This window comes from Lepidothrix coronata, unplaced genomic scaffold (assembly GCF_001604755.1).
Source record: "Lepidothrix coronata isolate B3197 unplaced genomic scaffold, Lepidothrix_coronata-1.0 Scaffold65, whole genome shotgun sequence".
Taxonomy (NCBI): domain Eukaryota; kingdom Metazoa; phylum Chordata; class Aves; order Passeriformes; family Pipridae; genus Lepidothrix; species Lepidothrix coronata.
Window position 1 is genome coordinate 1,277,959 of NW_016690245.1, and position 24,331 is coordinate 1,302,289.

Genomic DNA, 24,331 nt, shown 5'->3' on the forward strand with positions numbered 1-24,331 from the left:
AAACACTGCTAGCTATATCTGTATATCCCAAATAAAAAGAGAAAAATACATACTTTTATCATCCACGATAAGAACACAGATAGATCTCACACTTTCTAGAACACGGCAGGTAGCAATCTGCCTGCTCTAAGTCTGAGGATATTGGGGCAGTACCTTCCAGTTTGAAAAGCCTCTCAGCTTCCCAGCTGCAAAGCACCGAGGCCAGAGCATAGGATAAATATGGTACAATGGAGAGTAAAGCTGAGCAGGAGGTTCGGGTGAGAGAAAAGAGGGTTGCTTGTTGTGGCAAATAATGTATGGATACCTGAGTCCAAGGGAGAAAATGAGCTAGGAACAAGACTTTTTGACATTAGAGGAATAGGAGAAAGCTAGAAATGTTCAACATACACACCCCCACACACACACTCCCACATACACCACTGTTCCCACTTGCAACCTTCTGAAGTCTCCCACTCTCCCCTAAAGCTATCAGTTTTCCTGATAACTTCATGAGAAGTTTGATAACTAATCTCTTGTTTGACTATTTAGCATTGAGCTATATTGTTTTACTGACACCAGTCAGTCCTTTTTGCCATAGGACTGATCTACAGTAGGATCAACAGTACAACAGCTCAGCCTCTGACAACTGTACATGTTCCACTATTAGGCACATCAGAGAAGATAATCAGGATGCAAATCAGAACTACTACTGATTTTTCAGAGTAAGTTATGCCTAATTTATAGCAGAATGAGATTAGTATTAGGTCCTCAATACTAAATGACTTCATCTAACATGTATTGAATAAGAGTAAACAGTGTGCCACATATATATATATATATATATATATTACAACATCCTAGAATGTAAATACATTTTTGCTTTGACAATCAGATGATGGTAATTTTATGAAAAACAAAGGAGGCTTTTGTTAAACAGATGACCCATGAATCTGGACCTAAAGAATATAAATTGATCCATAAAACAAAACATGGTCCAGAAAGCGTGAAGTCCAGAGCTGTGAACACTGGGGTGCTCTAGAACACATAAATACCATCACTGATCAGTAGGCACATTGGTGCCTTCTTGCCACCTGCTGGTGACAAGAATAATCTAACTCTCAAGTGGTCACTAATTAGAATGCTTTTTTGCACTATGATGTTTTTGTGAGAAAATTCAGCTGAAACTGAACATTTTGGTTTTTTTAATGTATTTCTCATAGTCTCTTTAGATAAAAGCTGTTCAACTGCTTCCAAGGGTTGCTACTGGAAGTCAAGTTCTAGCCATATTAGTTGATACTCCACTGAGTATTTATTAACCACAGGCAGGACAGGAGAGGTATCACAGATAGTATGTCTAAAAGATAAAAGCCATGTTCCTTGTAGTAGTTTTTATTTTTGCTAAAAGACTTGCACTTCAGCTCATGACCATAACTCTCACCAGCAAAGTCTCTCCACCTACCCATCTAACAAAGTTTCCCAGTATGTGCCATTCTGCAATTTACCTTTAGTTGTTCCACAAAGTGCTTCCCTATTGTGATTCCAGAATTAGGATTTCCCAAGATTATTTCAAAATTATCTTCAAGGGCTAGTCTTTCCCTTACATTATGCAGACGTTCATATGCCACTGCAGCCAGTGGAGTACATGGAATTCTCAACACCACCATGAGGCCATGGCCACTAGGACATTGTCTTGAAGAGTTTATTAGATTTTGGGTGATTTCCAGAGTTTCAACTGAAGTGTAATTCTTCATCTGAGAAAGACCACACACTGCCATCATAGCTGCAGAGTAGTGTTGGATGAGGACAAAAGTCCTTATCACTGCACTGTGTAATCTGGGGAACCTGAAATAAATGGTGAGTGAAATAGTGAAGTATTAAAGGGTGAAGTGAAAAAGCTATTTTTTTACAAAATATAGTTAACTCAGGACTTTTTCCTACCTACTGTATCTACTACAACACATAATATCATCGAACTGTAGTTGGATAGTCTTTGCAAGGCATCATTTCACAATCAGAACTGATGTTGTCTCTCTATTTTTCTTAGTAAAGATTTACTAAGCAAGTAGTCCAGTAAGGTTACATCCCTTTAAGTTATCAAGACCCTCCTGCTGTTACAAAATATATCACAGAATATTAGCTAAGGCACTCAGTAATATCATCAATCAAAACTATATTCTCTTATCAATGAGAATAGTATTCTTCATTGTGTGTCATTCTTAAGGGGAAGAAGGGAAGAAGGGAGGTGGGGTGCTTCTCTTGTTTTCTTACTGAAGCCCTGAACCAACTTACTCTTATGTTCAAGAGGACTGGACATGTAGGCAGCATCCAATGAGTGCTCCCAATTTCCCAAGCCCAGGTACACCCTGTCTCAATCCCCAGTCCACAGAAAGGAGAGCCGTGGAGATGCAATAGCTTCCAGTGCTTTGGTTTGCACAGAAATGAAACCCAGGTGCTCAGTAGAAAGAGTGACTGTGGCTTGCTCAGAAAAGCACCTGATACGTGTGAGCAGAGCTCCAAAGCACCCTGTAGCAAGCCCCAGCTCCATGTCAAGTGTGGATGTGCTCAGTCTCCCAGTTAGCAGTACAGATTCACAAGATTTTACTTGTCCTGTCTCATTCTTCTTACAGATCCCCAAGTGTTCCTCCACAGCTGGATGCAGGCACATAATGTATCACTACTGTTTTGCAGTGATTATAGACCTGTTCCACAGGGACCAAAGAAAACTGATGATGTATTTTTCAAGCTCTGAGGATACTCTGAAGTTTTTATTTCTGATTTAAGTGTACCTACCACAGTGATATATCTAACTTTTCTTTGTGGTCCAAATGCAGAATATACAAATTGTATACATGAAAATCAGCCAGGGTCAGCAAGTGATAACATTAGACAAAAGTAATAACACATCTGAAATTACATGATGATGCAATGTTAGATTATTATAATATAAAAGTAGCTAGTTGTCAGAACCAGAACACACTGGAAATTGGACTAAGCAGTGTGTGTGTTCACAGTAAGAGGTAGCCTAGACCGATAATATTGCATGCCAAATATATACAAAAAAGATGGAAAGGTAAAATAAGAACAGATGAAATGCCCTTGCATATGCAGCTGATGTGTAGGATAGTGAGATACAAAAAAAGAACCAGGCTTCTAGCTAGTAACTCAAGTCACTAAAGGTACTTCCTAAATTTCCAGCGTTAAACAAAGGAGGGCACCATACCTCTTTCCCAAAGCCATGACCATTGCTTCAAAAGAGCTGTCATACCGAAGCAGTGGAATGCTATGTCCAGAGAGGGTGGACTCAATGAATTCTGACAGTCCAAAGTATTTCTTGTTTTCATGGTACAAATCTACACCCTAAAGCAAAGGAAGCAACAAAACTATATGGGTAAAGTCTATTACTAATTTATAACTGATTAACCATTGGTATCTGATATATTTGCAATCACATTATCTAATAAGCATCAACACGCTTGCAACAAACGTGGGTAGAGCCCTTCCCAAATCTTCGTTCACGAAGCCCAGACATGATGATCTAATAAGCATACATCTACTCAGACATGTTAAAACAAAAAGAGAAAGAAATAGAATTCATTTTTTTAATAGAATGAAAGTTTGGCCCAATTTTCCCCTGTTTCTTTCTTTCTCTCTCCTCACATACACATACATAGACAGAACAGCTATGTATGGAATAAATATGCACATATATGAAGAAAATGCATGAATGTACATATATTTATGCAGTAATGCACTAGGGGCAGAATTTCAGACATTTCAATGACTTTTAGCAGAGCTACTAAAGTTTATAGAAGATATAAAAGGAATACAGGTGGAAAAAGGCTAGAAGTTACAGGATAAGCAAAGGGAAAATAAACTTGCCACAGACTGAGAAAGAAAAAGATGCCATGCAAACTTCATTCTTGTTTACAGAAATCATGGGGACTTCTCTGTTTTTTCAAGTATGTAAATGGAAAATAACTTATGAAAAGCTCACAAAAGCACCCAAAGCATCCATCTTACATTGCTGTACGAAGAAGGCCAGTGGATCTCATTGTAAGGGCTGATGTGAGTATGTTGTGTCTGCAGCGCATAGGGGAAGGAAGTCACATGGAGCGTCACAATATTTGGCGCCTCTTTCACCTCCCTGCAGTTCAACAGTCTATCAACAAGTCCTGTCGACAGCTCTGTTTGAGGATAAAGACTATGCATAGCACTGCAAAAAAGAAACCCAAAACTCTCCAAAGTGATCAGCACAAGGGAACATTTGTGTCAGAGGAATAGCTCAAACCTGGATGTGAAATCAAAGTTAAACACATACAAGGCACTTAGGACTGTATTCTTTTACCCTGAAATTGCTGCACGGAAGGATAGGAAAAGAAGCGCAAATTATTTCACTGCGACTAAAAATTTCTGTGAGTCTGATGAGCTCTCTAGTTGGCAAATTACCAGGCCATTACAGCTACCAGAATGTGAGACATAAAGGACGAAAGGAAGCTGATGTGCCAGTTACTGATAGACATATAGCCTTGTGTCAGATTTTGGCCATTTCCTTTGGCCAGGTTCTTACTGCTGCCCTTAATAAAATATGATTCTAACCTACAAAAATCAGAATAGAAAAGAACAAATGGTAAATCAGTATGATAGAAAAACAGAGGAGAATTACCTGTGATAGGGCTATTATGAAAGGGAAGAATAGTTATTCTTAGAGCAAATCCCAGTAGCATGGAACACCGACAGTCAATTGTTTGTGTGAGAACCACACAAAATTTCAGTCCACTGTGCAAAATTTCAGTCCAAATTCACACTATTTAATTTTGGGATTTACCTGCAGTGACCAAGTTACAAGCCCAGTCACTACAACCTCCTCCTCTTACCAGTAGAGAGAGATAAATAACTCCAGAGATTGGTTGTGTCCACCTGTGACCTAAGTCAGCCCTCAGGGATGCCCGTGTCTCTGCTGGACTATGTGGACAATCCCAGGCAGCTCTACTCCTGTTTTAGGCACTCCTTGAACTGATTTCAATTAGGTGGCATGAATTCTGCTGGGCAGCATATTCACTTAAATATTTGTCTCATATATATCTATATATATATATATCTATATATATAGATAGATACCTTTATTAGATACAAAACAGAGTTAAGCAGCAATACAGTTACTTCCCTACCACTCAAGGATGTTATATGAATAAATGTCTTAAAGGCTGGGACAACTGTAAAAGGCCTTGTAAGTTCAAGATACAGAGGAGTTGAACACAAAACTCTCAAATATAAAAATAAAGTTTTGTTGAAAATCATCATTCCTAACCAGTGTGAAAGAAAAGACAAGACCTTGTTGCTTAATTCACAAGTAAGATTCCATAATTTTTGGTTTCAGAAACACTACCATGATCCCATAGTTGGAAAATATTGATGTTTCTGGAATTTGGAATGTTGTCCAACCTCCTCATGCACCTCAGAAACAAGACAGCAAAAACAGCCCCACTTCTCAGCAGGCAGATTGTTGAGAAGCTAAGGAAACAGAGCTCTGTGAGGTAAGCAATGAGTTGTGCAAGTGAGCTGTTGGGTAACTTGGTAAACACTGGAAAGAAACCTCCCTGCTTCCCTGAGAAGAGTACATAACATCACTATGTATCCAGAGAAGCTTTCAATTCTTAAAAATCAGCAATTCTGGAGAGAAAAAACACTGTACTGGAAAATTACCAATCAGTTAAAAAAAAAAACAGGCAGCAGTATTGGCTCACTAGTTGTCTATTCACTGGGTCAGGGGTTTGCATGTTTTACAGCCCACAGGACACTGACAGAGGATAATGAGCTCTGTGTACTTTCACAGGAAGCTTTCCTCTGAACAAATGACAACCAGCCAAAAAAACAATAACTGTGGCTGAAAGTAGATAAGAATGGTGAGCAAGAAAAGCTGAAATGTTCCACTGAGGCACAATATAATAAGCAGGGTAAGAATAAGTCATAAAGGACCTTAAAAGAAAGCATGTTTATTCAACGCATGGGAAGACAGAGTTAGCAGAAAGATGCAAACAAATAGGAAGGAAGGGATAAATCTGAAAGCTAATATTGAGAGGTAATGCAGACAATGCTAATTTCTCTAAAAACAAGTTACAGTTTTCTTACCTCATTAGATCCCAGTGTGCATGATCATGGATTAGGACAAACAGCGTATGAGGATTCTGCATAGAGTTTTGTAAGAAGACTTTGAATTTAATTTGGGCTTCTGCATCTAGTTTCAAAACATACTGCTCCACTCTCTGCTTTGTAAGATGTTCCTTTTCTAATCCAAGTTCTAATAAAATACCTAGAGAAATGGAACAAATGTCAATATCTCCAGATATACATAAATCTAAGAATGTCCTGTAAATCCAAAATAAAGCTAACTAATAAGCACCTGAGTGCCAGAGATGAAACAAAGTCTGCTGATAAGTCACTTCAGATGGTGGAACACAAATCAAGAAATCGATTTTCTCAAAGGAACCCAAATCAAGATTTTGAGTGCTGGAGTCAGCAATTGAGCAAATATGAGACAGCAACTTCTGAGCCACTGCTAGCTGGAATGGACGAATTTGATGTCGTTCAACCTCATAACCTGGAAAAAGGCAAAATTCTGTTTAGATATATACTCAAAGTCTAATCTAATGCAAAATGATAAGAGTCCGGCAAAGAATGACTGATCTACTCTTTACAGTATTTTGCTTATGAACAGGAGTTCATTTACGAAAATCCATACAGAATATGCAAAGAAATCTTTCTGTAATTGGGCTTTTTGGTCCTATAAGTCTCTTTAATGCCTGAGAGGTAAAAGTGAATTTCTAAAATATCATTCTTCTACAAAAGAAGCATGACTTAAAGCTTCAAAAGCTGTAATACCCAGAGGAATGAAGCAGAATATTCATCAGTGTAAATCTGAATATTCCAACATGAGTTGCTGTTTGCCTCAGGAAACTTCCTAAGACTCTGCCCAGATGGATCTAACTGTGCACCTAGAGATTTGGATTCCAGTACCCTACTCAGTTATCTCTTTAGAAAATCCTCCTTACTTACTTGTACACACAGCTGTTCCAGTTCCATTCACTGCTGTTGGTTTATTCACCGAAAGTGATGAAGAGATGTGCCCTTGGTTTTCCTGATAAAATTTCTCCAGCAAAAGATCAATGTCACCCTCTATCAGATTGAAGGGATAGTGGAATTGACATCCATGTTAATAAGAGTTGCAATTCATACTGATTTGGTTTTGTAGATCTTAAAGACCTTTATATACGTTAGCTAGTTATCCTGCCCTTGGCTTACTGGCTGTTTTATACAGGAACCCTCTTGTTATTTTCCATTGCATCAGTTTTTACAGTATATCACTAATTAAATGCAAAATAGGCCAGGGAGTGACAGACCAGCCCTGAGACCACTGGCTAGGGCATTTAGGAAGGGTGACAGAAAACTAGCCTCAAGGTCCTCAAGCAAACCAGTAACAACAAAGACATGAAACCAGCTTAGTTTATGCTCAGACCACAGATCTATACTGCTTACTAACGAGGATTACAAGAAACTTCAGGAAAAATCTGATAAATGTTTTTAAATCTTTAAACTTTTGAGAGGCAGAAAGAAAAATAATTTCCTATAAAGCTGAAAGACAAATATGAGTTTCGTAGCTATGCACAATGCTGAAGCATACAAGATATGTTTTACTGAACTATTGCGTATCTGCAAACATATCCTATTCTATCGAGCAGGGACCCTGCTTACAGATGAAAGCCACACAGACAACACAATATGCCTGACCTGAGCATTAGTATATTCTCAGCAGCTGAAAAGATGTTTGGACATGTCTGCACTGAGCTCAGAAAGGCAGGGTATGCCCCATGAAGTGCAATCCAGTGGATATAGGTGGTAACTATTTTTAGGATCCTCATTTACTTGTTCTGCTCAAACAGTAGCAAAAGTGATTTTAAGAACCATACTTTGAAGACACTAAGAGCAAAAACACTAATATCACTACGAGACAATTCAAGGAAAATGAGATTTTCTTAAGCGACCACTCAAAATACCATGACACAATAAGAAGGGTTCTTGTGATCTATTTACCAATGTGATGTGAATGGTAAAGGGGACATGACACCCCATTAACACTGACAAATATTAGGCATTTGCTCCAGTTTTGAGATACAGTTTAATTTTCCACTTGGCTGGATCTACCCCCACAGAATCCTGCTTGTAGTAATCCTCAGTATACTCAGTTAAAAAATGATCCAGTAACCCTGGCTCTTTGCAATTTCCTTCTCTGTCCCATGCAACGTGTCCAGTTCACAGTATGGTAAGTTGAATGGGCAAATCCTACCTTTGATAAAATACCTCTGTTCTATATCGTGATCTAAATGAATTCTGTGCTTAGGTAAAAAAAAGACTTATACATTCATATGGCTATGGACTTGCATAATATAAGGATGGATTTGCATAGCTAAGAATAATATGCTCAGTTATTTGCTGGCCTATTTTTATGAAACCAAGGAATTTTAGAAACTGACACTTTAAGAGGAATTTCAGAAACTGACACTTTAAGAGGAATTTCAATTCAAATGTACTTTCACAACTTTGTCCTGCATTTTTCATACATTTCTAATAATGTCTTGCTTCTGGAAAAGAAATGAGCACAGCTATTTTCTCTGACTTAAAAGTTCCAGGGACTGGGAAACATGCCTCTTTATGACCTGTTAGGTACCTGGGCAGAGTGTGCTAAAGAAGGACCCCAGAGTTTCCACCTTCCCTGTGACCAGTTGATAGTTAACTTCTTTTTGGTAGTCTGAGGGACTGAGCATGCTCTCAGACAGAACTCTTGCCTGATACTTTCCTAAAAGATAAAAAAAGAGTAATTTTGAAAACACTTCAAACTAAAGTTAAATATGTTCTAAGTCACAAGAAAAGTACTACCTAACTAAATGAATACCACACACACAAAAATGGCAGAGATTAATCTTCTCCAGTACATTTATGCACCAGACACTTGTAAAATACATTCATGCTTTAAAATTCTTTGTGTTTAAAATTCTTTCCCAATTTAGGAAATATTTTTTAATATACTATATAAGAAGACCATATAATACTCAAAGGAATCGTCAATTATCTTACACTCATAACAAATCTCCAAATGGCTATTCAGATAATTTATTTACTTTTTAAGCATAGTCATCAACAGGTTGTTGAAGGGAATAGCACTGAAAGACCATCTTTTAGAAACTAAGAAAAGGTTTGGTCCCCTGTTTGCAGTAATATCCCAGTTGCACAGAGCAAGAGAGCTTTATGCACTATGTGTGCTGTAACTCACCGTTACTTGTTTGCAGCCATGTTGGCTGAGAAGCCTTGGTGAGAAAATAGGCAACACAGGTAAAATGTGGTTTACTGGGGAGAGACCCAACTGTGCAGTGTCAGCTTGGGTTCATCAAAGCCCATTATTTGTTGGTCAAAGCTCTGCTTTGTGAGGCAACTTACTGGAACTCCAACCAAACCCCTCATAGCATTGAATTACTCTGATTTGCCTGGAGACACACCTTTGGGATATTACCTGTTATCACAATACAGGAGTCAATGGCTCGATTTCTACTGGCACATATGATCACTACATAGTTCGTCTTTATCAATTTTCCTTCAATGAGTAGCTTAAACATTTCTGAAAGCCCTTCTGCCAGCGAGTAGCTGCACTCAATGATATGGACACTGTCGTTACAGGAGCTGGCTGCCAGGCCTGCCAGCCAGGGAAGCTGGGCTGAAGTCACTGCGGTGATCTGGCTGGGCACTTGGGGAAAGGCCTGAGGAACAGCCTGCTGGTACTGACGGATTTCAGACAGGTGGGACTCCCGCCATGAACGCATGAATATTTGTTCCAAATCCTCAATCAAAGGGACCTGGTCTGCAGCTAAAAAAAAAATAGAAGGAAAATATCATGAAACAATTAAACAAAACTGTTGAGTTTGATGCCTACTGATTTTTGGATTTTTAGCTTTTTGTAGATTTTAGAAGCAGCTGTATTATATCCCTTACCCTTAGCACAGTAGTTTACACATTTACCCTACAGTTACCCCATTCCATATCAGTCCCTCAAAATTCTGTTAGCTTTTCTAGACTTCCCTCAAGGTAGGCCTTCATTCTGTTTAAGAACATCTGCACCCTGGCCTGGACAACAAGATATTGCACAGGCACAGCGACCTTCAAGCCCAGAACTTTGGGAGAAACTCCAAGGACTGGACGTGCTGTGATGAAGATGGGAAAGAAGATGGTGCCAGAGCCCCCTGCCTCAGTTTCCAGAGGGGTGTGCCGGGGGAGGAACCGGGGGCGGATAAATCTAGGATTGGTTAGGATAATACCTTAAATTGTGGAACCCCGTGGACACGAGATGCGTCATGTGTATTCCTGTGGGCCTGAGGCCTGAAATTAAAGGACCTATCCTCTTTATCTTATCTTACACAGTAAGTTGGCTCAGAGTCCTGTTTTCTGCGGTCTCTTAAGGCAACAAGTTAAAAAAAAGTATGTGTTTTGAATATGTTATTTTTTAAAGATGACCGTGTTTCAGATTTATGCATGCATGACTCTATTGCCTTTAGTAGATGTGAACAAAATTTTTCATTTTGAAATGCCTTTGTGATACTCAGGTAAAGCTTCCCTAACTGGAACCTGTAATTAGAGTATCAGTAATTAGAAATATTTATGAGGTTGAGTGCTGTCTGTCTCAGCATAATACTACTTCTAAACCACAGACTATATGCAAAAGCAATGAATTACAGCTCTTTTCCTTTACTTTTCATAGCTGAGATTCCATATTAGAGCAGAAAATAAACTTTTTAAGATTATAATTCAATCTGTCTGGTTTTCAAGACCTAATTTTTTTGTTTTGTTTCTTAACTATGAATTCAATAGTTTTCTATCACATGACAAAGACCCATATTTAATATTGTCCTGCCCTAATATTCTTTTTCTCATTTCCCAGCATGTAATGTATTTAATGCAGTTTACCTGGATATAAAACAATCTTACCTAGTTGAACAAGGTAGTAGACAGTCAGTAAGAGCTGCATTTCCTCAGAAATAGGCTGTATTGTGGAGGCACCATATTGTTCATATGCTCTAGATAAAGACTGTGAATTTCTGTAACAGGTGTACAACAAAGGACTCACTATCACATCATTAATGTTCCCACAAAGATATGGGAAGTTTCCATGACCTACAAAATAAATTTATGCACACATCACATTAATTTCGTAATTTCTCATGTATGCATTAAATATAAAAACATTTAAAGTAAACCTCTTAAAACTGACAGCTTTAGAAGCACTTAGGAGTGGGACATGTAGTTACATCTCTCACAAAACAGATTTAGGACCTTGTAGGTTGGAGTTTTTACCTTTGAAAATAACTGGCTTTGCTTTACAGATTTTCAGCAAGTTGTCAGGAACTGAGACCGGTTCTCCTGAGCCCACCATTGGAGAGGAGGCTGGTCCCACCAAAGCAGAATGTGATAAAGATGACAGGCTTCCTCCATCTAAGATTTTAGACATATTATTACTGGAGTTAGGTCTAGTAATGATTTCCTCAAAGAAAAATTGTTCAGCATAATCTCGAAGCCACATTTGCTATGAGTATTAACTGCTTTTTATTACACATTTCGCAAGCTGTTACTATAACCCATACTATCATGATAACTGTCTTGGAGGACTAATTATGTTATTGCAACCTTGAACATCCCACGTGCATAAAGATTTTGAAATGCTTATAAACAAATAGTTCCAGATATGAATGCAAGAATAGAGAGACTTATGTGATATCACTGCACATATAGTTATGACTTGTGAGTTAGTTTCACTGGTTCTAAACAGGTTTTATTGTTATAGCAAGAAAGAAAAAAATAAGATTCAACATTTATTCAATTATAACTTCATTATGGTAATTTTAATTTAAACAATATTAAAGAAAACCTATGGGAGAGACTGGGTTTATTTCACTGCATGTCACTCTTGTCTGTATGTAGCCTATAAAATCCAAGTGCCAAGAATGCTATGACAAATAATTGAAACAATGGATAGTACCCTTACTTATGATGCTAATTTTAATATTCCAGAGGTGTCTTGGCGTCTAAAAACGGACATCTGTTGGGATTTGTCAATGGCCTCATGACTGGATCCTAAGAAAAGTTAAGCTCAGAGCCTCAAAAAGAGATCAATGCAAATGAAGCACCCAGGTGAGCACAGAGGAATCAAACACCTTTCAAACCTCTAATATGAATCTGCACATGACTTTAAAATAAGGTCTCTTTCCCACCATTATTTTCTGAACAATCAAACAAACAAAATCATTACCTTGGGTACAGCTTACCATTTTTAATTCTGTTTGGAGCCTGTGGATTGAGCTGCGAGTTCCAAGTTTCAGTAGATGATGGAGATTCTGGTGACCAACCTTTATGGCGTTTTTTTGGAGGCCCTGAATTTGTTAATGTGCCTGAATAAGAATAATGTTTCAGAGAAATATTAGAATAAAATGTATTCAGGTTTGTGCATGGTAACTCAATGTATTTTGATAGACTGTGTGCATCGAGTATGGTGGAAGACAGGGTCAACTCCATGAATATAATAATTTTTTGTGGTATTTATTTTATTTTGCTGTGTTCTTCTTAAATTTCTGGAAACTTTCTGGTGCAGAGAACTTTTAATTATATAGGTAGATTTCACTTATTTTATAGCAATACTTACTCTCTACTAAGAATGACATAGTAACAAGACACGTACTAAGAATACTCACAAGTATTAATATTTTGAAGTCAACAGTGTGGGCATTTTGTTCCTTTTATTTCTGAACACGACACAGTGTTTCATGTAACATTGCAAAATAAAATTCTCAAGGGTTTCAGGGTAATAGTAATAAAGATAGGACTTCTTTTAACAGTTTTCCCATTTACAGGATTTTTGCCACTTCTTGCTGGTTCCCATTTTTGGTTTTATGTTACTCCATATTAACTTCTATCCAACTACTTCTACACCTTCCTCCTACCCATATATAGCTTTAATATCTTTGTCTGTAAAAGCATATCTTTCTCACAGTTTTTCTAGAAGCTCTCAATGACTAATTTCTTTAATTTTCTTTCATTAATTTCTTGAGTCTTCTTGTGCGCTCCTGCAAAATCCTGAGATGATGAGCTTCCACTAACATCAAGTATTTCTAATTATTGAGAGTCAATGGTCCTCCTGGAATTACTCAGGAACTTGCAGGACTGAGCTATTTCTGTTTCTGGACATGACTACAAAGAAGTCATAACACTGTTTCACACTGGCAGGGTTGTATATCCCGGCAGAATGGTTTGTCCCACATAAGATTCAGGACAGAATAAGAATTTTATGTAAAAACACTTGGAAAAGATATTAAAGATAAACCCGAAGTCTACAAATCTCGAAGATGACTGCTCCCTTGTAGACCCTTTCATAGAGGTTTCCAATGACCTTGTCCCTTTACACTTCCACCACGCGAGGGCAGCCTTTGGTCATTTGTGCCTCACATCCTTTCACTTGGTTTCCCAGCGTAATGTTACGACAAAAGTCACAAGATAGAGTAATACAAAGGATTTTTTATTTGACAGTGCCGTGCTCTTTCCTGCATATTGATAGGATATGCATTTCACATATTGATATGTGAAAGTAATCCATCTGAAATGAATTGGCAATAATGTGCTGCTGAATGGAGAAAAGAGATTAGGAACCTAAATGGGCAGAGAAAAAGAACTTGTCTGTGATGCCAGCAGGGAAACTTGGGAAGACTTATTCTAAAATGGAGCTACAACTTGTTTCTAGCCATAGTGGAGACTAATTTTCTTCCTTAAACAAACCAGTGACACACACTTTTGACAGAAAACAATTAACACAAATCATTATAATAATGGCACAGTAAGGATAGTTTCTTGAATTTGGAGCCAGTTGTCAAAGTCTAGTGATCCATCCCAAGGTGAACTGCAACACAGGAATTATCCTATGAGAGATTACTTATAAATCTTTCTTAATTCCCCTCATGAAATATATTGATGAAATTGATGCAAGCTGACATATTCTTTAAGAACCTGGATTCAGAATTTGTTCTGTAACTCTACTGAATGAATGAACTGTAAATATAAGGGAAAACATCCAGTTAATATTATGAACTGTAACAAAACTGCGACTGAAAATTATATTAAAAAAACTTTTTCCTGGAAATTAACACAGAAAACAATATTATGGCCAGAAAGGGAAGGGAATAGTAATTTCTACTCATGCATGAAATTACGATCATGATATAATTCGCTCAATGCTTCTATTATAGCCATGGAATAAAGAGTTTAGGGTTATTAAACAACAAATCTGTACAAATACCTAACACCGAAGGTCTTGTCAGAGCAGACAGGTTATTTTTCATCAACTGTTGTTTAGGTGACTCCTTGCCATTATAAACTGTTGAGCTGAATGCTGCTGTTGAAGGGATGTGATCTATGGCTGCAGCTGACAAGAAAAAAAACCCAGAGTATTTACATTGAACATTTCTAGGTCAAGATGCTCAGTTGATATAATAAACTGATCACTTGATCATTTATTTTAATGGAACTATCAGGATCAGCTCAAGAGGGAATGCAATGCTGAATAAAACCAACCCATTTCTGATCTCATACTCCCAATTAAGTGCCTGGGTAAAATCTGATTCTGTAATTAAATGCATATGTCAGAAACTGTAGCTTCTTTGCAGGATCCTGGCTCTTACTCAAGAACCAGCTAAAAGAGAGGGGGTGTCTAATATTTACTAGGCCTCTCTCCCAATCTGACTTTCTCTTTCTAAGCTTTTTTTAATGATGCTGCATTAAAAAAAGAGAGGTGTTCTCAAGCCTAATATGCTTGTAATTAATGTAGCTTTTTAATTTGTTCAGGATGGGCACCAGTATTTCAGATCATAACTATTTAACAGACTCTATCTCACAGAGAGAATAGTATATAACCACCAACAAATGTGCCTTAGTTCTCCTGTGAGGATCTGTGTAATCATCACAAGATACTAAAGAAGTGTTTTCACTCTGAAGAAGCTCAGAGAGATCACTCTAGCCTCCATCATCCATTACTTTTCATTTATGTCAAGTTAACAGAAAAATAAAGGTCTCAGAAAGAATTTTTAATATAAAAAGTTACAGATACTGATCCTTAGTTTTGCTTTTAATATTAAAGTCACTTTTCTCAGCAGAAGAAAAAAATCAGAAGCTTTTAAGCTGATGTCCATATAATGCCTGCAGTAAACAGGATTCTGGTCATAACATAAAATAGACTGGATCAGAAGAAAAAGCTGAAATTACACGGGATCCTGCAACAGTTGCCATGTGTGACCAGACAAGCAACAGCTGTAGAAACACTCTAAAAATAATGGTGTTTTAAAAAAATTTCGTTTGCTTTAGATATGGGCAAGCTGCAGAACATGCATTTTACTATTCGCTAACCATTTATATATAAACCTGAAGGAAGAAAACGGACAGGGAGAAGCCTTCCTTGTTTGTATGATTGCCTTCCTTGTTTGTAATATATCTCTAATTCCATTCAACTTGTTTTATTCTATGTGGCAGTATGACTATTTGTTTGTTTGTCTTTGCATTCACACAAGTACATACAAACACAGGAGCACAGAAGAATATGAGCAGGGGGAAGCCCAGCATGTTTTCCTCCTAGGCAGTACCTGTTTGCTGAGTCCCAGCTGGAGCACTGGGGTTTGCAGCTGGGAGCGGCTCACTGGAGGTGCTTCCGGAGAGACCCGAACTTTCTGGCAGTTGGAACAAGGTGCTTGAGCAGGTACTGGTTGAAGACTGCCGGCCCCTAAACTCTTAACAACAAAAAGAACCTTTTTATCCCCTCAAAACAGTGGCATCTGCTTAACTTCCAGCATATTTGATTTGATAATTTCACATAGGATCTGCTTAGAGGCTACAGCACTTGGCACGATGGAACCAATGGTTTCTGACATGCCAGCCTCTTATTAGATCAGACAATGGCTTTTTACAGCTGCTCTAGCAATCACCTAGCTTTAAAGAGCCTTTCTTTCAACTGATCTGTGTTAGGTTTTACACAGATGCCAGTCTCCATGATAGCTAAGCTTGGATGATGAAAACCAGAGCTCAAGGAAGACAGTTTCATTATCTTACCTGCCCCTTTCCAGCAGATTACAGATCCTTTGGTCAGAGCTCCCTGTGCATTCCTGACCAGATAATACTTTAAGTGTTTCTGTTTCTTGGGCTGAGTGGTCAGTTTAAGATTAATGTGATTTGAGAATTCTGTAAAGTAGCAGAAACCCTTCTTGCCACAGCCAACACAATTGCCAGAGAAGCCTGATAAAATAAACAATACATATAATCCAATGAGATAGGTGGGTCATTATTAATAACATTCAAACACGACTCTTTCCTAAGAAAAAGTTGTATTTATATTATGGGGGTTTGTGGTTTTTTTCTTTCATAGAGTGAAATATTTATTAACATTTTCCTCCAAAAAAGTATTTGCACTTTGTGCAAAAAGTGTATTGCACTTTGGATACCAGACTGGAAAAAACAGCCCCACACCTACAGAACAATTAAAATGGGCCATATTTTTCATTTTCTCCCACCAGAAAAAGATTACAATTCCTATTTATTATATACCTGGGAAAAGTTTTTGACTGAAGAGCACTGAGTCACACGCCTAACCCCAGCTCTATTCAACACCACAGCATGTACATGTTTCACTTCTCTTTCAGTTTGCATTGAAATGACATTCAATTTCTCTGAATTTCATTTCCATTTCACTGAAACATGCAATTAAGTCTCAAGAAATAAATAGATTTAATCTATTCTATTTAATTAGAGATAAGCATATTTAAGTACCAAGTTCCTACTACAGATGCTTTTTTGAGAGGAAAAATTACTAAAGCATTCCTGACTATTAATTTAAAGTAGTTTTCTCAAACTATGGCTGGACTGTGTCAGCACTTCACAGCAGTTGAAACTATTTATGATTACAGGAACAAAGTGTCTACAACTTTATAGACACAACAGACATAGTCCTTCCCCATAAAGCTTTTTGTACTCAGGCTTGATGAGGCATTTCCAGGGATACTGCCATTTCCTCTCATTCTGAGATACACAGCTTGAGCCTCAACAAGGGACTCATGGTGCTGATGTCATTATCATCGTAAATAAAGGGCATTCCTCACACAGCTGCCTTTAGATTTTTAAACAACTTTTTTTGTCTGTTTTACAAAGTACTAAGATATTTTCATCTTGCATCAGAGTAGATGCAACTGTCTGAAAATACTTATTATCTACAAAGAAATCCTATAGTGAGCAATTAAAAGATAATCTTCCCCAAGGAAATTTTCACTCTGTTCCCTACACAACTTGAAGCATGACGTTTTCTTTCATTTTAATCACATCTAATGAACATTTGTATGTGTCATAACATGAATTGAAATGGAAAGGGTGTGTGTCCAGTGAATTAAAACATGGCAAAAATAAAGGAAATGTATTTCACATAACATGCAGACAGTAACATTGAAAAGAACTGGAGTAAAGGATGAATAATACAGTAAATAAAATTAAGAGCTATTTATGAAAATTATTATTTCAATCACATATCTCAAGTTTACAAACTAATGGTCAACACTTTTTTCCTTCTGTAAAGTATAAATACTGAAATATAATGCACTGTAAACACCTGTTGTTTGGTTTACAACCCATGCACTTTTTTTTTTTAAAAGGCTCAGAAGAATTTATTTTAAAAAAAAAGTTGATGTGGAAATTGGTCTGGTATCCATGGGAACAAGTGGGAACAACTACTGAAAGCCTCCTATTATCTCTCTGATCGTAGTCAGTAGGATGATAAAGGTCATCATGACTCATAAAATCAGGACAAGTCATGACTCCACAGAATCCTCTGTGTTATATCAGTCAGCACAAAAGCATCTGTCTAACATCACAGAGCCTTGAGTAGCTGCAATAAAAGCAACAACAAAAGGAAACAAAATGAGAACGGATGTGGAAAAAGATGTAGTGTTTGCACACATTTTATGCCAATTAAGAAATCATGAAAAATGCTTCTGCTAGAAAACAAAAACTTCCCATACATTTGGCAGAACATTGAGCATCACCAGCAGCAGCACTGCAATTTTCACCTGGTTGCCACATACAAGACCCTACGTGTTTTCAAACTGACACTTTTTCATTTTCCAAATGTACACTTCTTAGGTTTTATCATTTTGCTTGGAGTGTCCACCAATTTGACCACATGTAGAAGTATTTGTTCAACTGAGGTTGGACATTTCATTTCGGGTCTTCAGATCACTTTTGTAAATTATCATTTCTCTAAACCAGATTCAACAGTAACTTCTACCTGAAATAACCTTTTGTCCTAACCACCTATTTTTTACTCTGCAGCACCTACTGGAAAATTAGTTTACACCACATATAGCATACAGGTGAGGCCTAGAAAGGATTAAACAGATCTAAATTGTTCCTTGGTTTTGAAAATTCCTTGAAGAACATTTTATAAGTTTATTTTTTAATCTTCCTTTTAAGTCAAATTATCATCTTTCACCTCAACCTTTCCCAGCTCCTCTGAGTGAGATTCAGTCCTTTCTTGTAAGCTCTTGCCCACACCCTCTTCCATCCCGTTCCCTCTGACTGACACTCTTTGATGACAGCCACTGCTTCATTAATGCAGCTCAGCCCTGACATCACAGATAGAACATATGCTCTTGTAATTCCAGTGCAATAAAATGCTGTTCAGTCATTACTTCTTGAAGGCCTCCACCAACCCTGCTCACAGCACTTTATGTGGCAGATTGAGTAGCACTGAGAACTCAAACATTTCATCATCCTCCTTCTCTGAATGCCCCCTTCACATGCCATGGGCCGAGGCAGCAGCTGAGAGGGAGCACAGCTTGTTTCATAAACAAGCTGCATTAAATATTCTTCCATACATTATAGAGAGGACAAAGGTCAGGGGAGTCGGGGCAGCCATGAGGTGACTCAATATATCTATGTCACAGGATTGATTTCACAAGAGAATTAGAAATCAATGCCTGGAGTTTAGGGGCTAAAAGCCTTTCACCTTTAGGTCACCAATTCATACCCAGCTGAGTTTGGTAGTGACTTAAGGCTGTTACCCTCTGAAGGTTGTTTAATCAGAAGGTGTTTGACTGTATCTGTGTTTTATCATATGCATTTGCTTGAATTTGCTCACATCACAATGATCGATTGTCCATAATTTAAAAAGCTCTTCCACAGCAGGGACCTTGTGCTCCAAAGAAGGACCTTGGACCAAAAGGGTATGAATCCTGACCTACCTTTTCACTGGGAAAATGGTTCCTTTGGATCAACAGTGAGTTTGTGCTAGGAATAAAGAGAGGACTTCAGGATGGAAGGATATCCATCTAATATTTCATAATTAAATCTTTCATAAATTGGCAGAAAATTTTCTTCCTGTTTCTCTTTTAAATTAATAACAGGCTTTTAATTAACATTAATATTTTGGCAGAAATTTGGCAGCTTGATTAAACAAAGAATGATTATATTTTCAACTTCTCAGCACAAGTGTTTCTTCTACTCACAGGAAAAAGCACACAAACACTGACAATGCTCCACGTTTTTCCCACCTACTTAGTACCACTCCACTTGAAGACTGAAGTCCTAAATTTAAAAAAAAATGAATAAAATCAATACGGTCAAGCTGGAGAGCTCCATTGTATGGAAACACAGTACTATCACAAAAGCCCGATAGAACATTGCATATTTATAAGAAGCAGCCACAATATTTTATACTACAATGTTTTCACCTTAAATATAGCTTACAATGCAAGTCAACTAATCTTTTCCTCTGTCATTCTGACTACAGGGACTCACTGGAAAAAAAACAAAAACAAAAATGACTTCTTGTTCCCTGGTAGGAAAGTAGGCAGGTGTTTGGTCTTTTGGGAAAATGATGGGTGAAGAGCTGCTTTATTTATCATGAGAGACTTTCCTGAAGAGTGACAATTAGAAAAAAAAAATAAATAGAAAAGAAAAAAACCTTTAGGAGTGGTACATGTTAGCTGCTTTAATTAGGAAACAATAAATAGCACATTATCACATATCACTTCCTCCATCTAAGCATTCGTTTAGGTCACATAAAACCCAAGAAACAGCTTCCTAAAGGCAAAAAGCTGAATCTGTTTTGTGGAGTGGTTAAACCTGTCATCTAATATGATTAACAAAATCATATGAGGAACATGTCTAGGCACAGAGAACTTTTTGCTTGTCAAAAATATAGTCTTTTCCAGAAAATGTTTTGGTTATTTTTTCCGATGGAACAATACATCAATGGTAAAAACAAAGAAGCAAAACAACCTCCAACAGAAATTACTTTCAAATCAGAAGCACATATGCCTTGATGGTGGGACAACTTATTAGCATAATCAATAAACTGGCACATGTCCCAGAGGCATATAAACAGCTACTAATGGGAACAAGACCATAAGTCAAAACCTGGACCAGAAACTACTAAGACATTTCCTACTTTCTTCTGGAAGTTTTGTACAATCCACAGGCATCTTCATAAACATATGCAGACAGACCATGAGAAATCAGGAAACTATTGGGTAACTCATTAGTGTCTTCTCCCTTCAAATAAACTGTTCGAAAAAAACTCAGTAACAGCTGCCTTACAAAAATACAGTATATTAAGAGGAAAAAGGATGAAATTAAGCAAAAAACAATGGGGTTGAAAGGTTAAGAAATTATGTGTCTGTATCACCGATAAGCCTTACCAAAAGTGTGGGATACACTCTGACTCATGGCAGCTCATTTCAATCCAAAATTAATCCAATTCAATTTCCTTTTACACTAACAAAGGGTTGAAGGGAACACTTTCCATGCTGTTTCAAAAGGCCAACATGTTGATGGAGAACTGCCTAAACTCAGAATACCAAAAATAAGGCTTCTATGCTGTCTTGAAAGGCAAGGCATTAAAAGGAGTTTCCCTTCTTCGTATGACACGTTTGCAATTTAGATCTATTGCCAGGCAGAGGTCACTGTGCTATAGTAATAGACTATTTAAAGTAATAATGGTTCTGTCTTTTATCCCACTATGTGTCTGAAATCACAAGGCTATTCATGTCTGCTTCTAATTTTACTTACCCTGATTTGACTTGAGTCAGCATATGAAAACCTGAATCAAACAATCATTTCTATCTGCAGCATGATCTATTGTACAAATAGCATGCTATCCTCGTGTTAGTAAGATACGTAATTTTTTTTTCATTAGATTAGGGACCAGGGACATTATTTTATCTGCAACTTCAAGATAAAGACTTTGGATCTTAAAGTATGTAAATTCTTTTATATTTAAGCTTGTTATAGAATACACAAAAGTCATACTAATAGAGTTACTAGACTTCTCTGCAAAAGAATGTGATTCACTGGGGTTTAAGTGTATAACAACAATCAAAAATAAGCATTTAAATGGTTTCAGGAAACTAAAATGTATGAAATAAGCAAACTGAGGATGTAAGTAGCATAAAACCCTCCCAATTATGCTCCTGTTGCCTTTTTCTGTTCTCGTTTAGCATGCAATTAACAAATACACTACTTCCTCTCTGCTAACAGCCTAAGGAGCTTAAGCTGTTAATAGTGGTAGCAGTGAATGACTTGAGTGGTACAACATTCCTGTCTTTATCTTTAAAATGACAACACGTGGGTAATTTACAACCCTCCTAATTCTTTTACAATCACTGGTCAAATGCACTGTGACCAATCCAACTCTGCAAGGAAAGAAATTACTGTACATAGAATCACATTATGCACCTTCACACTACACTGTGAGCCCAAATGCCTTGAAGTTGCTCAAACTGAGATAACAACTGAGTTCACATCATATCCCTCAGTGTTTGTGAAAGAAACCTCTTAAATGACTCGACAAATGTTTCCTTTTTGCTATTCAAAGCTCAGACCAGTGCACAGATACATGATGCATCAATTTTTTTGTTCACTAAGAAAATAATACATAAGAACCTGAGTGTCTGATTGAAAAAAGAGTTCTCCCTCCAATATTGCATATTGATATTTTCCAATATAAAACCTATTCTATCTTAATAACATTAATATTCAGTTCATTCATTCACATGATTGAAGATCTACCATATTTGGCTTGATTTGAATGAGGTTTATGGCAATCAGAAAGACTCTAAGAAAAAATAGATAGGACCTATTTTATGACAGAATTTAGACTTTTAAATTGGTTAAATGCAAGCTATTGAAGTATCTACTAAAAGTATTAACTGATTACACATTTAGGAAAAATTTTAACTTATAATCACTCGAATTTGTGATAATAGCAAAAAGTCATAGGTTAGAGTCCAGAACCCAGGCTATTGTTCAAACACAGTGGAGAGGATTATCCCTATCTCAAAGAGACATATCAAAATGGTCACAATTTTTTGTAGTCACTAATGATAGTCCAAACTATCATTAAACTGTTTACATGTATATAATACCTTGAAATTTCTGCTTGACAGACCTAGAGTTTGTACACGTCAGTATTTGGAAAGCTAAAACAGAGACAGGCAGCACTTCAACTGGTACAGTTACCAGATGTGCAGTTCTAGCAATTAGAACATAAACTGGTCAGACAATGACTTTAGCCTTGGACTACTGAACAGAAGGTGATGAAGCATCTCTAATGAACTGGCTCACTCTGTGTCTTTCCAAAGCAAACACAGCCAACTCTGAGTTGTTATCTTCTTGTGCATCACCTCTGAGCATTACTGCAGACGTGGAATAGAAACAACATCTGCTGAACTCACTCTGCAAAAAACAATTAGCTATTAACTGAAGCCCACAGAAGAATCCACTTATTGCAATCACAGACACTTACCCAACAGGGCATTGCGCCCGTTGTCATCTGGCAGGAATCTTTTATCCACAGCACACACTAACAGGTGATCAGGTAAATTGGGTGACTTCGCACCAACAAGTAAAAACCCAGATGGCACCTCAATATGTTCATTGGAAATTGAAACCAGTCTCAAATCTTTACCAGCCTGGCAGAAACCTAGAAAAAAATCAGTGCAACTTATTTTACGTTGATCTTTTTTTTGTTTAATGCTCACAACTGTCTTCATTAAAAGACTTCCTATATTTTTAATGAAAAAACAAGGTCTTACCCTCAAAATCAAAGGCATACCAAAAGATTATTTTCTTCCCTGCCTTTTGGTCAGACATAAGGATTCTACCAGTACAATGAGCAAACAAAAATTTGAAAATGTACAGTGAAGTTTCTCTTGATGATATTCTGCAACCTACATATTTAAGGAACTGTCACAACATCATCATAATTTAGGTTGGACCTTCAAAAATGGAGATAATAATTCTCAATATCTGGTGAATTTCACTGGATTTTCCTTGGTTTTGAATATTTTTTACAGCTACATAAAATTAGGTACACTTTAAACAGAAAAGAGCGATGATAAAGAAATAAGAAGTATCACATTCATTTTAGCAAATGCCATATCTGCAAACTGGACCTTTTAAAGGTTGTGGTGACTAAGAGAACAGAAGTTCTGTCCTTGTGCCAGGCATTCTAACAAATGCTTCTCTGACACATTGACACATTGAACAAAGACCCTGTCAAATGTAAGAGCAACTGAAAGCAATCCATCTTTATCTGGCAGGTAATGAACAATGACAGTTTTAGAATTTTTGTATCATATAGATTATCTCATTCTGATGAATTATAGAGGAAATGGCCTCAGTCCTACCCTTTTCATCTTACCATCAGTAGTGCAACATCCTTCTGGAGGAGGCTTCATTTGGTAAGGAACAGGAGGACTACTTGATTCTGAGCCTTCTTCTTCCTCCTCCTCTTCTTCTTCTTCCTCATTATCTGCTCTGCTGCCTGCTATGAATTATCATAGCATAAATGACTCAGACAAAAAAAAATGCTGGCAACAAACTCATGAATGAACAGGGTGACCCAGTTACAGAAAGTATTACAGCAAACTGGATTCTCTCCTCTTGACAATGACTTTACTCTTGCCAACTCTTGAAATTTGTTGTTTCCTTAAAGCTCCACTTTCCAGTCATGCTTATAATAGAATGTCTTTCATCAAAAAAATAAAGCTGTTAACTTGTGTGCAAAAGAAGTTCAAAAGCTTGACTCAGCTGCACCTGAGAAAGTAAAACACACTAAAGGACAAATATAAAGAAGCCTCAATTTATTAATTTTTTAAATCTCTTTATTTTAAGCTAACTGCACAATTTTGAGAGGCCTAACTTCTAGTGTTCGAACTCTTGCTGATCACAACAGTGTAAC

At 37.2% G+C, this 24,331-nt stretch overlaps 1 protein-coding gene across 7 annotated transcripts in view; it reads right to left on the reverse strand.

Annotated features, from left to right (window-relative positions):
• The window catches only part of GREB1 (growth regulation by estrogen in breast cancer 1), a 93,249-nt gene that overhangs the window by 29,343 nt on the left and 39,575 nt on the right, over positions 1–24,331 (reverse strand). For all 7 annotated transcript variants that reach the window (XM_017818081.1, XM_017818082.1, XM_017818080.1 and 4 more), the window contains 16 exons: positions 23,792–23,917; positions 22,895–23,071; positions 16,159–16,341; positions 15,696–15,839; positions 14,360–14,485; positions 12,342–12,464; positions 11,374–11,511; positions 11,008–11,193; positions 9,542–9,892; positions 8,702–8,830; positions 7,033–7,152; positions 6,380–6,577; positions 6,109–6,289; positions 4,000–4,192; positions 3,200–3,336; positions 1,480–1,821 (listed from right to left, as the gene is read on the reverse strand). In XM_017818081.1, coding sequence (XP_017673570.1) covers positions 1,480–1,821; positions 3,200–3,336; positions 4,000–4,192; positions 6,109–6,289; positions 6,380–6,577; positions 7,033–7,152; positions 8,702–8,830; positions 9,542–9,892; positions 11,008–11,193; positions 11,374–11,511; positions 12,342–12,464; positions 14,360–14,485; positions 15,696–15,839; positions 16,159–16,341; positions 22,895–23,071; positions 23,792–23,917 — 2,854 coding nt within the window. The remainder of the gene's footprint in view (positions 1–1,479; positions 1,822–3,199; positions 3,337–3,999; positions 4,193–6,108; positions 6,290–6,379; positions 6,578–7,032; positions 7,153–8,701; positions 8,831–9,541; positions 9,893–11,007; positions 11,194–11,373; positions 11,512–12,341; positions 12,465–14,359; positions 14,486–15,695; positions 15,840–16,158; positions 16,342–22,894; positions 23,072–23,791; positions 23,918–24,331) is intronic.